Raw genomic sequence first — 17,456 nt, 5'->3', positions numbered from 1 at the left:
TACTCCAAATTAATGTTAATACTCCCAGTTCAGTTCAGTTCAGTTCAGTTGCTCAGTCGTGTCCGAATCTTTGCGACCCCATGAATCGCAGAACGCCACACCTCTCTGTCCATCACCATCTCCCGGAGTTCACTCAGACTCACGTCCATCGAGTCCGGGATGCCATCCAGCCATCTCATCCTTGGTCGTCCCCTTCTCCTCCTGCCCCCAGTCCCTCCCAACATCAGGGTCTTTTCCAATGAGTCAACTCTTCGCATGAGGTGTCCAAAGTACTGCAGTTTCAACTTTAGCATCATTCCTTCCAAAGAAATCCCAGGGCTTATCTCCTTCAGAATGGACTGGTTGGATCTCCTTGCAGTCAAAGGGACCCTCAAGAGTTCTCTCCAACACCACAGTTCAAAACCATCAATTCTTTGGCGCTCAGCCTTCTTCACAGTCCAACTCTCACATCCATACATGACCACAGGAAAAACCATAGCCTTGACTAGACGGACCTTAGTCGGCAAAGTAATGTCTCTGCTTTTGAATATACTATCTAGGTTGGTCATAACTTTTCTTCCAAGGAGTAAGCGTCTTTTAATTTCATGGCTACAGTCACCATCTGCAGTGATTTTCCAGCCCCCCCAAGAAAAGTCTGACACTGTTTCTACTGTTTCCCCATCTGTTTCCCATGAAGTGATGGGACCAGATGCCATGATCTTCGTTTTCTGAATGTTGAGCTTTAAGCCAACTTTTTCGCTCTCCTCTTTCACTTTCATCAAGAGGCTTTTTAGCTCTTCTTCACTTTCTGCCATAAGGGTGGTGTCATCTGCATATCTGAGGTGTTTGATATTTCTCCCGGCAATCTTGATTCCAGCTTGTTCTTCTTCCAGCCCAGCGTTTCTCATGATGTACTCTGCATAGAAGTTAAATAAGCAGGGTGACAATATACAGCCTTAACGGACTCCTTTTCCTATTTGGAACCAGTGTGTTGTTCCATGTGCAGTTCTAACTGTTGCTTCCTGGCCTGCATACAGATTTCTCAAGAGGCAGGTTAGGTGGTCTGGTATTCCCATCTCTTTCAGAATTTTCCACAGTTTCTTGTGATCCACACAGTCAAAGGCTTTGGCATAGTCAATCAAGCAGAAATACATGTTTTTCTGGAACTCTCTTGCCTTTTCCATGATCCAGCAGATGTTGGCAATTTGATTTCTGGTTCCTTTGCCTTTTCTAAAACCAGCTTGAACATCAGGGAGTTCACGGTTCACGTATTGCTGAAGTCTGGCTTGGAGAAGTTTGAGCATTACTTTACTAGCATGTGAGATGACTACTCCCAGTACAATCATAAAATTCTGTGCTATATATTTTTACTTAATAATTCTGATCACTTCAAATAATCAGAGTACACACAAAGCTTGAGTTTCATGAACAGATCAGCTATAAATTATACCAAAATGTACACAAATAATTCAAGGATGAAAGTTCAAGGTTATCTTTGGAATTTCCAAAATATCAGAGAAACAAGAGGTATTACGGTCACTAATTTCAGGATGTCAGTGGTCATTTACTGGGATAATAAGCTCTTACCAGGATAGGCTAGCCTGACGATTGTGGCATCATCCTGGGCCAAGTGGGCTATGCCTGGCAGGATGTACTCTGGGTAAATGTGGACATCGTTGCGAGGAACCTCCTTCACCAGAGCAAGAACTTTAGTCAATGTCCTCAAGGCTTCGGCCCTTACTCTGGGAACAGAGTCATTGCTGAAATGCAAAAGATAAGGTGTAATACGATCCAAAAGAATTTCTACACTTAATCTTGGGGCCAAATGGAGAATAAGTTCCAAAGCGGCAAGCTTGGAGTCGCAGTATTTCAGGGTCTGCAGGCAGGACGTTATAACTGACACCAAGATAACCAGCCCATTCTCCTTGGGCTCTCCATCCGCTTTCTCCAGCAGATCGTGTCCACAGAGATTGTGAATGATGTTGTCCAAATCCTTCCTTATAACCAGAATACGCTCATCTGCAGAAAGAAATGTTTCTTTGGCAAACTGGGCCATATAAGGCTGAAGAAAAGTATAGACTATTTCAGGAAAGGCATTGCCACGTTGCTGCTTTAAGTAATCTTCTGCCTCTAAACGTTTATCTGGTTCACGGTGAATCATCTGAGTTACCTACACCAAGGGGAAAATGGGAATAAAACACAGATTTGAGAAAAGCAAATTAAATCAGACCAAAGCTACAACACCAACTTACACGTGATTTAAAGGGATTCTGAGGTCATACTGACTCTTTCCAATCTTCACCTTTCAAACTACTTTCAGAACCTCACTACTGAGTAAAATGTGACTCTCCCATCACCCTATAAAGCAAGACGAAATCACGTACTAATGTACTCTAGATGGTCCAGACACATAAAGAGGATCAAGTCTTTAAAAGCACTCAAATTCATTCCTTCTACAGCTAAGAAAACGTCAGCCCAAATTCATAAAGTTACTTAGCAAACATGATAATGGGTGCCACCTCGAGAACAGACAGGTATGCCAGCTCCTAAAGCCAGTCTACTGTCCCCTGGATGTGAGCTAAACTGGCTTCCTCTGGAGCATCTTACTTTTTAATATTTGACATTTTTAAAAGAAATCAAAATGCAGGGTTCCCTGCCTTACTAAAGAATATTTTAAATATACCATAACCTTTCAGTGGCTCACAGTCATCATCAGATGCATCAGTTACTGTAGTAAATGCCGTAAAAAAAATCCCCTCAAACAGCAGTGTGGATATATACGGCTGACATGACCTCCCAGAATTCCTCACATCTGATCTGCTATACTAATGGGTGATTCAACAGCCCCACTGCCAGAACTGCCCTCAGAGTCAAGGAACGTCTACAAAGCCAGCTGCTTCTATATGAAATGCCCCTATACTGCTGTACTACACTCAAGCTGATTCTCCTGTCTCCTCATTTTACATATTTATCCTCTTTATTACTTACCAGCAAGCTCTATCTTGGACATCCTCTCTAATGCCCAAGCACCTCCTTATTTCCTTCCAAATCTGTCCAAAGCAGAGTTAGGATTCTAATGGAAAGGGGTGTGTGTGTATGTGTGTGTGTATTTGTAATATAAAGTCAAATGAGCTCTGTGTCTAAGAAGGGGGGAAAATTATACATTTCTGCCTAACAAACTAAAAACGATAGGAGGCTTATATTAGTCTATGGGGCTTTAGTGCTTGTCCCAAATTCAAAACCTTCCAGAGAACTAATACCGAAGGGAGAGTATAATTCTATTTAAAACATTATGGTAAATATTTGCAGCAGTTACCAATTCTCTTATACTGCGATCTTCAATTTTACTCAGCACCTGCTCAGGGAAAAACTGCCCATTTCTATAGGCCAAAAGTTGAGAGAGATCAAACAGAGGCATGCCTTCTGTAAAAAGCTCAGCGATCACACAACCTGGAAAACAGCAGGAAATAATTCCATTAAAACTGAAAGGCAACAGATTCTTACTACAAATCAAAATTCAGAGAATTCATGAAACTCAAGATACATAACTTCTTTAATGGAACATACAACTACAATCAAGCAAGGCAGAAAAAATGTCTACCAGTGAATCATCAGTTTACAAAAGAATGAAGTCAAAAAAGGCCTACTTAATTTTTCTCCTTAAAAAAATTAAATCAAATCAAATTACTTCCTTGTTCTCTAGTTTAAAACAAATGTACTACACATGCATTATATATACACATATATTAAGAGATACAAGGATAGATTGAAAGTCATAATAGAGTTTTTATTATGAATTTATAGACATTAAGTTCATAAGAAACTACTGAGAAGTCATATCTGACAACTCGCTCACTAACCATTAAACAAAGAGTTATCAGGTGCCTTCCACACACTAGACTTTAACAGTGCACGAAACAGATAAAATCTCTGCCCTCAGGAAGCTCTTATTCTAGAAGAGAGAAAGTAAACCAGCAAACAAACACAATTATAAAATGGGAACTGCCAAGAAGTGTGGTTGTAAGATTAAAGGGGGAAAAGAGATACCCTTCATAGTGCACTTAAATAATCTTCAAACAAGAAATAAAGTATCTACATTCCCAAAAAGACAGAGCAGTTTCACCGAATCATTATCTGACACACATTTAACAAGTTTTAAGAAGATTTTTGAACAACCTGAGCCACAGCTTTGCATGTGCCAGTCCCTCTGCCTGGGGTGTGACTCCATCGAGAATCTTCATGGTTTACACCTAAACCTCTTTCAGGTCTTGAATCAAATGTCATCTTAGCAGTGTGGCATTTTGTGACTGCCCAGTTGAAAACTGCAAGCGCCCCAACACAACTACCTCACCCTCAACACATAGCAAAATCCTCTCCCAACAACACCAAACACCACATTTTATATTTTATGCATGTATTTCTTTACTATCCATATACCCACGAGAATGTAAACTCCACAGGGATTTTTGTCTATTTTGTTCACTAAAAAATCTCTAGCAACTAAGACAGTTCCTGATATATAATAAAAACTCAATAAATTTCTTAATTTCTATTCATATAGTATCAAGTTTCATAATTAAAAAAAAAAAACTAAAAATGGCTATTAAGAACACCAAAGCAAAAAGAAAACAGAAGAACTGAACAATACCATCAACTAGATCTAACGGATATCAAAGGAACACCCGCTCCATCTAACAGAATACAAATTTCTTCTCAAGCACATGTGGCACACTCTCAGATGAAACCATATGCTGGACCATAAAACAAGCTTCAAGAGTTTTAAAGGATTGAAATCATAGAAATTATGTCCTTCAAACCACAATGGAATGAAATAAATCAGTATCAGAAATCTGAAAAATTCACAAATATGTAGAATGAAACAATGTATTCATAAATAACCAATGATCAAGAAAACTTACGAAATACTCTGAGATGCATGAAAATGAAAGCAATACACAAAAACGTATGGTATGCAACCAAGGCAGCATTTGGAGAAGATGTAAACGATAAACACCTAACTTGCAAAAGAGCTCAAAACAATAACTTAATCTTAACCTTGAGAAACAAACTAAAACCAAAGGGAAAAGAAGGAAAGGAAAACCAGAAATTGGAGAGAAAATTTATGCAATAAGGTATAAAATACACAGAGAATGTTACCAAAACCAAAAGCTTGTGCACTGAAAATCTCAACACAACTGACAAACTTTTACTGAGATGACTCAAACTACTAAAATCAGGTAGGAAAAAGGGGACATGACTACCAACCTCACAGAAATAAAAAGAATTTTAAGGGAATAATTTAAACAAATGTATGCCTGCCAAAAATTAAGACAAACTAAATGAAACGGACAGATTCCTAAAAAGATAAAGATGACCAAAGGTGACTTCAAAGAAAATCTGAATAGGCCTTAAAGAGTGATGGGATTAGTAATTAAAAATCTCCCACAAAGAGAAACCTAAGCCAGCTAAACAAGTGAATTCTGCCAAACATTAAAATAATTAACAGCCATCCTTAACAAGTCCTAACAAAACACAGAGGAGGAGAAACACTTTCCAAGTTATTCTATGAGGCCAATCTTACCCTAGTAGCAAACTACACAAAAGGATCATAATTAAAGAAAACTAAACATTAATATCCCTGATATAAAAATCCTACAAAGAATATTACCTGCAGGTAATATCACCTACCTACCTACAAACTGCAGGTACGAACTGAAGAGTCCATAGTAGTAGTAGTAGTGAATTTGCTCAGTCATGTCCGACTCTTTGCAACCCCATGGACTGTAGCCTACCAGGCTCCTCCGCCCATGGGATTTTCCAGGCAAGAGTACTGGAGTGGGGTGTCACTGCCTTCTCCAGAAGAGTCCATACCAACAATAATAAACAAGTTAGGGGAAAGAGAGGATACTTGTGCACACAGAATGCTGAAATCCTATGGTGGAAGGTGCTGGAATCGGAAGATCATCATTTTGCAACCATCACAGTAAAGATCAAAGAAGACAAGAATGATCAACAGATGCTAAATCAAAGAGGAAATCGTGACAACTGGCAGGATACTAGCACGGTGTTAAAAGTTTCTTCACACAGGTCGCTTTACTAATTGCAAGGGATTAAAAACAAAAACAACAAGTAACTACAGAAAGGAGAAAGTGGGCAAGCATTTGACCGCATGATCAAAATAAACATCACCATTACATACCATTTGCTCCAGATAACATAGTATGAAAACATCATCACCTACACAAAGGGCCTGAGAATGAATAATGTGAATCTAATCACAAGCCTTCTTACATGAACAGTGCAAAGAAACAGAGGAAAACAATAGAATGGGAAAGACTAGAGACCTCTCAAGAAAACTGGAGATACCAAGGAAATATGTCATGCAAGGACAGGTACAGTAGGAACCTAACAGAAGCAGAAGAGATTAAGAAGAGGCGGCAAGAATACACAGAAGAACTGTACAAAGAAGGTCTTAATGACCCAGAGAACTATGACGGTGTGATCACTCATCTAGAGTCAGATATCCTCAACTGTGAAGTCACGTGGACCTTAGGAAGCATTACTATGAACAAAGCTAGTGGAGGTGACGGAATTCCAGCTGAGCTATTTCAAGCCCTAGGAGATGATACTGTGAAAGTGCTGCACTCAATATGCCAGCAAAGTTGGAAAACTCAGCAGTGATCACAGGACTGGAAAAGGTTAGTTTTCACTCCAAAGAAGAGCATTGCCAAAGAATGTTTAAACTACCGAACCACTGCACTCATTTCACATGCCAGCAAGGTAACGCTCAAAATCCCTCAACTTATGCTTTAGCAGTACGTGAACCAAGAATTTCCAGATGTACAAGCTAGATTTAGAAAAGGCAGAGGAACCAGAGATCAAATTACCAACATCCACTGGATCACAGAGAAAGCAAGGAAATTCCAAAAAAACATCGTTTCACTGACTACACAAAAGCCTTTGACTGTGTGGATCCCAACGAACTGTGGAAAAATTCTTCAAGAGATACCAGATCACCTTACCTGTGTCCTGAGAAACCTGGATGCAGATCAAGAAAAAACAGTTAGAATCAGACATGAAACATCGGACTGGTTCAAAATTGGGAAAGGAGTAAATCAAGGTTGTATATTGTCACCATGCATATTTAATTTCTATGCAAAGTACATCTTGCGAAGTGCTAGGCTGAATGAACCACAGGGTGGAATCAAGATAGCCGGGAGAAATATCAACAACCTCAGATATGCAGATGATACAACTCTAATAGCAGAAAGTGAAGAGGAACTAAAGGGCCTCTTCACGAGGGTGAAAGAGAGTGAAAAAAACGTCTTAAAACTCAACACTCAAAAGCTAAGATCACGGCATCCAAGCCCAACACTTCATGGCAAACAGGTGGGGAAAAAGTGGAACCAGTGACAGATTTCCTTGGGCTCCAAAATCACTGTGGATAATGACTGCAGCCATGAAATTAAAAGATGCTTGCTCCTTGGAAGAAAAGCTACAACAAACCTAGACAATGCATAAAAAAGCAACTACTACTTTGCCCACAAAGGTGTGTATAGTCAAAGCTATGGTTTTTCGAGTAGTCATGTGTGGATGTAAGAGTTGGACCATAAAGGCTGGGTGCCAAACAACTGATGCTTTTGAACTGTGGTGCTGTCCCTTGCACAGTAAGGAGATCAAACCAGTCAGTCCTAAAGGAAAAATCAACCCTGAATATTCACTTGAAGGACTAATGCTGAGGCTGAAGCTCCAATACTTTGGCTACCTGATGGGAAGAGCCAAATCAGTGCTAAAGACCCTGTTTCTAGCAAAGATTGGAGGAAACAGAAGAGGGCAGCAGAGGATGAGATGGTTGGATGGCATCACCGACTCAATGGACATGAGTTTGGGTAAACTCTGGGAGCTGGTGAAGGACAGGGAAGCCTGGGGTGATGCACTCCATGGGGTCGCAAAGAGTCGACCACAACTCAGCATCTGAGCCATAATCACCTTTCAGGTCTCAGCGTAAATATCATCCTTCCAACCAAGATTCCTTTCCTGATTCTGCTTCTCTACCCATCACCACCAAACACTCATTTAAGTATCCATATGTTCCTGTAACAGTACCCTAAGCGTATCACCACCACAGCAAAAAGCAGTGCACCGAAATCTCACCAATATCAATCTCTTCATTTAAAGGGCAAGCACCTTGAAAAGAGAAATGTAACTATTCATCTCTCTCACTTAAGACAGTGCCTGACCCATACAGAAGAATTCAGATATTCCTTAAACATCTGAATAAGCGGATCACTCTCTGCATATTCTAGCTACTTAAAACACATCCAATGAAATAATGCATCTGTCTGAAGAGTAGGTGGATTTACCAAAAAGTTAATTTCTGTATTCAACAGTTAAAATAAATGCACATTCATTCCCACCTTAGCAAAGCTGACCAACTCAAATACCTGCTCAAAAGATATCCATTGCTCGCTTCAATTCTCCTCTTGTTCTCTGATTGCTGTTTAAGTCTACAAGTGGAGTTGAAGGATCTCTCATATATTCTAACTCTGTGGCAAACAATCCACCATCGACAAAACGTTCAGGAGCAATGTAACAAGTTCTCCTCCGTGAAGTGTCAAAAAATAGTTGAAATCTGCCGGGTTGTCCTCTGGAAGGTAAGTGGGCTTGAAACTGGCAAAATCCGTTAGAAGAACCCAGTTCCAACTGGTGACCATCACCTTCTCCGTCTTGATGTCCCCATGACGGACGCCGGACTTGTGCGCTTGGTCCACAGCTGTGAGGATCTGGAAAGCGATCCAGCGCTTCTCAATGTTATTTAAGAACGGAAGGGTGCTGATGCGGTCGTAGAGGTTGTCTCGCAAGTACTGCCTGAAGAGCATGGCTGCCTTCTCAGATGCTTTTTCGGCAGCTTTCTGGAAAGGCAGACAGTTCTGGGCAGAATGAAGCCTGATTTTCAGTTCCTCCAGCTCTTGTTTATAGCTGGTGAGAGGCAACGTGGGATCCTGAATTGCAAAGACCTTCACAACCACCAGGCCTTCTCGGTGCTTTGCTCGAGCAACTTTAAAGAACCGAGTACTCCCCAGACTCTTATCATATTCAAAGTCATGGATGTCTGAGAAATAACTCTCCACAGAAAGGATCTGGGAGGGAGCAATGCCAGCGAGCTGGTTTCCCATGATGGCAGCAAGCACCCCTGAGACAGCAGGTTAGGATACAACACGTACTTTCTGAAAAAAAGAAAAAAAAAAGGTAGCAATGAAACATCATTTTTTATGTGGCATCCTTCTACAAGGTAGATGTATCATAGTTCTCTCCCACCCCACAGGACTGTACTTAACAACTTCTTGGCAGCCTCTAAATTTCAGACATATTTATCTTACAAGATCTTATTATTTTGCCGTCCTTTCCGGGATATTACAGGAAAACAGGCCCCATCAATATTAAGTTGAAATGTCACAATGTGTATTTTCCAATACTGATACTTGAAAAATTTAACCAATCTTTATTACGTGTTCAGTATTGCGCTTGGGGCTGAAAGAGGCACCAAAGTGCTATGTGACACAGTTATTTGTCCAAGAAGAATCTGTAGTCTTGAATAGGAAACCCAAGCACACATTAAATCTAACTAAGATCGCCAAATACAAACAGGTTAGGCTTGGCTTCCCTGGTGGCTCAGATGGTAAAGAATCTGCCTGCAATCCAGGAGACCTGTGTTCAGTCCCTGGGTCGGGAAGATCCCCTGGGGAAGGAAATAGCAACACATTCCAGCACTCTTACTTGGAAAATCCCATGGACAGAGGAGCCTGGTAGGAGACACAGTCCACGGGATCGCAGAGTCGCATACCACTGAGTGACTAAAACAAAACCCAAACTATCACCATATCGTGGACCCGTTCAGCCTTAACTCCAGCGTGCCTTCCCACTCAGCTAACTGAAGGCAGAAGAGCTGCTTGGTTTACAACAACACGGAAGAACCCATGGCAGAGATGTTAAGGGAAAGTAAATCAAAATACCCTATTTGCCAAAACACAGCCCAATGTTCTCCTAGTTCGGATCTTGCAGGAACTCAAAATACCCTCCTTGCCAATCACAGCCCAAGGTTCTCAAAGCTCAGATCTTGCAGGAAAGCAAAGCACACAAGCACGCACGGCTGTGCACACACGCAAACCTTTACCCCGGGGCAGTGGGAAGTGTCACAAGCCGACCGCTCGCTGCCTCACGAGGAGCTCAGGGCGGGGCCCTTCGGCGTCTGGGCGGCGAAGGGAGCCAGCAGACCGGCGAAGCCCCCTCAGAGGGAGGACGAGGGAGCCGCGGAAGGCGTCCGGGGCCCCGGCGGCCCGCGCGGGACACGCGAGGAGCTCTCGGGGCCGCGGCTGACGAGAGCCCAGCGGCTGACGAGAGCCCAGCGGCTGACGAGAGCCCAGCGCCCGAGGAGCTGGCCCGCCAGCCCCGTCGCCTCAGAGGCCACGCGTTCCCGGGCCTCGCCGTCCTCTCAGGCGGGCCTGAACCGTCAAGGTCCTCCGACTCCCCTAGGGCCTCAGCACCAGCGGGAGACGGAGCCCGGAGGACTGGCCGGCTTCCGGGGCCCGAGGAAACGCCGCTCCTCCCGCGACAGCCGGACGACGCCTTGAGGGCCGAGCTCCCGGGAGAAGACGCCGGCTAGGACTCCACTTCCTGTGGCGGAGAGGAAGTGACGTCGCAGCGAGGCTGGAGGAGGAGGAGCGCGGGGGCGGGCCTGGTTGCTAGGAAACCAGGGAGGGGCGTGGCCTCGCGCCAGGAGCCTGAAGAAAGGAACCCGGCGGCGTCCCTGGTGGCTCTGCTGGTAAAGAGGCCGGCTGCGGTGCGGGAATGGCAACCCACTCCAGTGTTCTTGCCTGGAGAATCCCAGGGACAGGGGGAGCCTGGTGGGCTGCCGTCTATGGGGTTGCACAGAGTCGGACACGACTGAAGCGACTTAGCGGCAGCAGCAGCAGCGGTGCGGGAGACTTGGGTTCCATCCTTGGGTTGGGAAGATCCCCTGGAAAAGGGAATAGTTACCCACTACAGTGTTCTTGCCTGGAGAATCCCATGGACAGAGGAGCCTGGTGGGCTGTGGGTAACCCCAGGATTTTGACCTGGAAAATTCCATGGACTGTGGGGTCGCAAAGAGTTAGACACCACTGAGCCACTAAGCACACTTGTTATGCCACAGTTTGGGGATTTATTTATTAAAACACACTGTTATTTAACTGATATAACTTCTTAGATTATTACCCAAATTATAACGGAGAAGCAGTTGCCCTTGTTGTTGTATTATTTGTATTTTTACATTTATGTGCTTGGTAGGTTGGGCTTTCCTGGTGGCCCAGTGGTAAAGAATCCACCTGCCAATGCAGGAGATGTGGGTTCCATCCCTGGGTCAGGGAGATTCCCCTGGAGAAGGAAATGGCAAGCCCACTCCAGTGTTCTTGCCTGGGAAATTCCTCAGGCAGAGGAGCCTAGTGGGCTGCAGTCTGTGGGATTGCAAAAGAGTCAGACAGGACTAAGTGACTAAAATAGCAAACAGCAACAGTAATTTGATTGGTTAGTCTTCACCTGTTGACTTCCAGACCTTATATATATACATACTGTTTTCCTTGTAATTATTTTTGTGGAAATGGTTATCATTACCATCCTGGTCATATTATTAGATAACAAACATTTTTATGCATGCTACCTGCTGGTCCTTGAAGATGGGGATATATCTATGTATAAACCGGGGCTCTGTTTTCTAGCATGGGATAATCTGCAGTTAGGTGAGAGCGGTTATGCTCCTTGTGCTTTGAGACCATCAAAGGGACAAATGGCTAACTGAACCCAATCGTGGTGTTGAGGGTGCTTAAAGTGTATTTTGATGAGATTTTATTTACCCATGTTGTTCTTATAATATTGTTTTCTCTCATTCTTGGTGGACAAGAGCCATACATAGCCTGCGTAAAATATCCTTTTAGAGGAGCAAAAACTACAAGTATATTTTTGGCAAATTGGTGTACAGTTCAGTTCAGTCGCTCAGTCGTGTCCGACTCTTTTCAACCCCATGAATCGCAGCACACCAGGCCTCCCTGTCCATCACCAACTCCCAGAGTTCACTCAGACTCACCTCCATCAAGTCCATCGCATCCATCGAGATCAGCCCTGGGTGTTCTTTGGAAGGACTGATGCTAAAGCTGAAACTCCAATACTTTGGCCACCTCATGCGAAGAGTTGACTCATTGGAAAAGACCCTGATGCTGGGAGGGATTGGGGGCAGGAGGAGAAGGGGCCGACAGAGGATGAGATGGCTGGATGGCATCACCAACTCAGTGGATATGAGTTTGAGTGAACTCCGGGAGTTTGATGGACAGGGAGGCCTGGCGTGCTGCAATTCACGGGGTCGCAAAGAGTGGCACGGGACTGAGCGACTGAACTGAACTGAAGTTGAATTTTTTAAGAGCTTTCTAGAGATATAATTTACAGACTATAAATTTCACCTAATTAAAATACGCACATCAGTGGGGTTTTTGTATATTTACAGAGTTGTGCAATCATCCCTATAATCTAACTTTAGAACACCCCCAAAATGAAACTGTGTAATTCTAGCAGTCACTCCCCATTCTGCCCATTGCTCCTCCCCTTCCCAGCCCTAAGCAACTGCTAATCTGCTAATACTTTCTTTCTTGCCTATTCTGGACATTTCCTATAAATGGCATACAGCATGTGGGTCTTTGTGACTGACTTCTTTTACTTCACAGGTTTCTGAGAATTATACCTGTTGGAGTTGTATTTCATTTTCTTTTACTGCTCAATATTCTACTGTATGAATATATCACATGACTTGATAAACATCTGGGTTGTTTCTACTTTTTTGGTTCTTACAAATAATGCTGCTATGAAATTTGTGCATAAGGCTTTTTGAGGTCATATGTTTTTACTTCTCTTGAGTAAACACCTAGGAGTGTGGAGTCACACAGTAACTCTGTGTTGAAAGAATTTCAGTTCCGTCACTCAGTCATATCCAACTCTTTTTGACCGCATGGACCACAGCACGCCAGGCCTCCCTGTCCATCACAAACTCCTGGAGTTTACTCAAACTTGAGTCGGTGATGCCATCCAACCATCTCATCCTCTGTAGTCCCCTTCTCCTCCTGCCCTCAATCTTTCCCAGCATCAGGGTCTTTTCAAATGAGTCAGCTCTTCACATCAGGTGGCCAAAATATTGACGTTTCAGCTTCAACATCAGTCCTTCCAATGAACACCTGGACTGATCTCCTTTAGGATGGACTGGTTGGATCTCCTTGCAGTCCAAGGGATTCTCAAAAGCCTTCTCCAATACCACAGTTCAAAAGCGTCAATTCTTCTCCACTCAGCTTTCTTCACAGTCCAACTCTCACATGCATATGTGACCACTGGAAAAACCATAGCCTTGACTAGATGGACCTTTGTTGGCAAAGTAATGTCTCTGCTTTTGAATATGCTGTCTAGGTGGGTCATAACTTTCCTTCCAAGGAGTAAGTGTCTTTTAAATTTCAAGTCTCTTTTAATTTCATGCCTGTAGTCACCATCTGCAGTGATTTCAGAGCCCCCCAAAATGAAGTTTGTCACTGTTTCCACTGTCCCCATCTGCCATGAAGTGATGGGACCAGACGCCATGATCTCAATTTTCTGAATGTTGAGCTTTAAGCCAACTTGTTCACTCTCCACTTTCACTTTCATCAAGAGGCCCTTTAGTTCTTCTTCACTTTCTGCCATAAGGCTGGTGTCATCTGCATCTCTGAGGTTATTGGTATTTCTCCTAGCAATCTTATTTCCAGCTTGTGCTTCATCCAGTCCGGTATTTCCATGATGTATTCTGTATATAAGTTAAATAAACAGGATGACAATATACAGCCTTGACACATTCCTTTCCTAATTTGGAACCAGTCCGTTGTTCCATGCCCAATTCTAACTGTTGCTTCTTGACCTGCATACAGATTTCTCAGGAGGCAGGAAAGGTGGTATCCCATCACTTGTAAAATTTTCCACAGTTTGTTATGATCCACACAGTCAAAGGCTTTCGCATAGTTAATAAAGCAGTAGTAGATGTTTTTTTCTGGAACTCTCTTGCTTTTTCTATGATCCAATGGATGTTGGCAATTTGATCTCTGGTTCCTCTGACTTTTCTAAATGCAGCTTGAACTGGAATTCTCAGTTCATGTACCGTTGAAACCTCACTTGGCGAATTTTGAGCATTATTTTACCAGCATGTGCAGATGACACCACCCTTATGGCAGAAAGTGAAAAGGAACTAAAGAGCCTTTTGATGAAAGTGAAAGTGGAGAGTGAAAAAGTTGGTTAAAGCTCAACATTCAGAAAACGAAGATCATGGCATGTGGTCCCATCACTTCATGGGAAATAGATAGGGAAACAGTGGAAAGAGTGTCAGACTTTCTTTTTTTGAGCTCCAAAGTCACTGCAGATGGTGATTGCAGTCATGAAATTAAAAGATGCTTACTCCTTGGAAGAAAAATTATGACCAACCTAGACAGCATATTCAAAAGAAGAGACGTTACTTTGCCAACATAGGTCGGTCTAGTCAAGGCTATGGTTTTTCCAGTGGTCATGGGTGGATGTGAATGTTGGACTGTGAAGAAAACTGAGCCCCGAAGAATTGATGCTTTTGACCTGTGGTGGTGGAGAAGAGTCTTGAGAGTCCTTTGGACTGCAAAGAGATCCAACCAGTCCATTGTAAAGGAGATCGGTCCTGGGTGTTCTTTGGAAGGAGTGATGCTAAAGCTGAAACTCCAATACTTTGGCCATCTCATGCAAAGTGTTGACTCATTGGAAATGACTCTGATGCAGGAGGAGAAAGGGACGACAGAGGATGAGATGGCTGGATGGCATCACCGACTTGATGGACATGAGTTTAGGTGGACTCCGGGAGTTGGTGATGGACAGGGAGGCCTGGCGTGTGGCAATTCACGGGGTAGCAAAGAGTCAGACACGACTGAACCACTGAACTGAATAAATAAGCCAGGAAATACTAAGCAAAATTTGTAGTTATTAAGTTCATATGACCAAAGTTATACTTCAACCAAAGGACTGCATGACCCTTTAATTAAAAATTATAATCTCCTCTGAATGCTTGATGGCTAAATCAAACAAACCATAAGAAAAATTAAACTACATCTAAGAAGTTTTGAATTCATCCTTGTGTTTCTGAGTAGATAGAGAAGTGGGCTTCAATTTTAAGTAAGGTAAGCACTTCTGACCTCAAGCAATAACAGAGCAATAAGGCAAAGCACCATTGGAAACTAAAAACATGGGCAACGATCTTGTGTTCATTGCTGGAAAGGTGCATCCTGTTATTTCTTCCTTTTCAGCATAGCAATTTTCTTTTGGATTCCAGGAAAGAGTACTGGAGTCGGTTTCCATTGCCTTCTCTGACAAAGTCGAGGGAGATATAGATATTTTTTTACTTGTAACTTGTGGTTCCCTTACGAGTCCTATTCATTTGATTAATGGTTCCAACCATGTTAACATTTCTTAGGTTTATCCATGCAGGATATTTTCTCTAAGAGGACGACTTTAAAGGCTACTCTTATGTTTGAGTGTGAAAAATGTTTTCTGAATGTTTTTCAGATAATGCTGTTGCAGAAACAAACACGCTGTATTAGATTCAAGTGAACACACCCCCCCAGCACACACAACTGCCTCCCTGTGGCCTCTCCCCTTCCGCTGACACTCCATACGTGTCGTGTGTGTCTGTATGTGTGGCCCTCAAATCTACTAAATGAGCAGTGACTTTATATTGTGGCAAAAGCAACACTGTAGAATTAGACACATCTTGTGATTGAAGCCAACATGGCAACATAATTGATTTCATGATTGTGACTGGTTACTTGACTTTATTTGAGCACCCGTTTTTCCTTTGAATGGGAATAATAACTCTTATAGAGTTACTACTGAGGACAGGAGGAGAAGGGGGTGACAGAGGATGAGATGGATGGATGGCACCACCTACTCAATAGACATGAGTTTGAACAAACTCCAGGAGAGGGTGAAGGACTGGGAAGCCTGGTGGGCTGCTGTCCATGGGGTTGCAAAGAGTCAGACATGACTTACTGACTGAACAGCAACAACAAGGAACAACACAGTTACTAAGAAAATAAACAAGCCTCACCCTGCCTGAAATGCCCTTTCCCCTGGCCATCCCACAGTGGTTTTTTCCTGTCATTATGCCCCTGATTGAGAAAGCCTGGCTGTGACTTCTGAGCCCAAAATGGCCACCCAAGGACTTTGTTATATCTTGATTCATAGCATATGTTACGATGTTTTACTGATATCAATTTAACAATACCTGATTCCTTCTAACGAAGATTAGGCAGAGAGTGCCAGGCTGCGACCGCGCAGGAGTAGGGGAGAGGAGCTATCCCATGTCGGAGTTCAGGGGTGGCGGCCAGAAGGAGCTACACCACGCCCAAGGTCAGGGGCAGCCCCTGAGAGGAGCAACCCCACGTCCAAAGAGCAGTGGCTGCACAGGCGCAGGAGGGCCGAGAGGAGCTACTCCACATTCAACGTCAGGAGGGGCTGCTGTGAGGAGATATCACTCATCCAAGGTAAGGAGCAGCAGCTGTGCTTTGCTGTAGCAACCCTGAAGAGATACCCCACGTCCAAGGTAAGAGAAACCCAAGTAAGACGGTAGATATTGCAAGAGGCATCAGAGAGCAGACGCTCAAAGCATAACCACAGAAAACTAGTCAATCTAATCACACGGACCACAGCCTTGTCTAATTCAATGAAACTAAGCCATGGTGTGTGGGGCCACCCAGGACGGGCGGGTCATGGTGGAGCGGTCTGACAGAATGTGGTCCACTGGAGAAGGGAATGGCAAACCACTTCAGAATTCTTGCCCTGAGAACCCCATGAACAGTATGAAAAGGCAAAATGAGAGGATACCAAAAGAGGAACTCCCCAGGTGGGTAGGTGCCCAATATGGTACTGGAGATCAATGGAGAAATAACTCCGGAAAGAACGAAGAGATGGAGCCAAAGCCAAAACAATACCCAGTGGTGGATGTGACTGGTGATAGAAGCGAGGTCTGATGCTATACGGAGCAATATTGCATAGGAACCTGGAATGTTAGGTCCATGAATCAAGGCAAATTGGAAGTAGTCAAACAGGAGATGGCAAGAGTGAACGTCAACATTCTAGGAATCAGCAAACTAAGATGGACTGGAACGGGTGAATTTAACTCAGATGACCATTATATGTACTACTGTGGACAGGAATCCCTTAGAAGAAATGGAGTAGCCATCATAGTCAACCAAAGAGTCTGAAATGCAGTACTTGGATGCAATTCAAAAATGACAGAATGATCTCTGTTCATTTTCAAGGCAAGCCATTCAATATCACAGGAATCCAAGTCTAGGCCCCAACCAGTAATGCTGAAGAAGCTGAAGTGGAATGGTTCTATGAAGACCTACAAGACCTTTGAAACCTAA

The 17,456-nt window shown here is 43.3% G+C and overlaps 1 protein-coding gene across 1 annotated transcript; it reads right to left on the bottom strand.

Moving 5' to 3' along the window:
* Positions 1-1,215: 1,215 nt before the first annotated feature.
* On the bottom strand, positions 1,216-10,633 carry LOC108634615 (phosphoinositide 3-kinase regulatory subunit 4-like). The gene is given in 5 exon segments (XM_018044660.1): positions 1,216-2,149; positions 3,296-3,429; positions 8,424-8,600; positions 8,603-9,206; positions 10,154-10,633. Coding segments are annotated over 4 exon segments (1,470 nt in total). The 5' UTR covers positions 9,156-9,206; positions 10,154-10,633; the 3' UTR covers positions 1,216-1,543.
* Between the last annotated feature and the right edge of the window lie 6,823 nt (positions 10,634-17,456).

Source organism: Capra hircus, unplaced genomic scaffold (assembly GCF_001704415.2).
Source record: "Capra hircus breed San Clemente unplaced genomic scaffold, ASM170441v1, whole genome shotgun sequence".
NCBI lineage: Eukaryota > Metazoa > Chordata > Mammalia > Artiodactyla > Bovidae > Capra > Capra hircus.
Note: the sequence above shows the minus strand (reverse complement) of the source record. Positions and strands in the feature narration are given on the sequence as shown.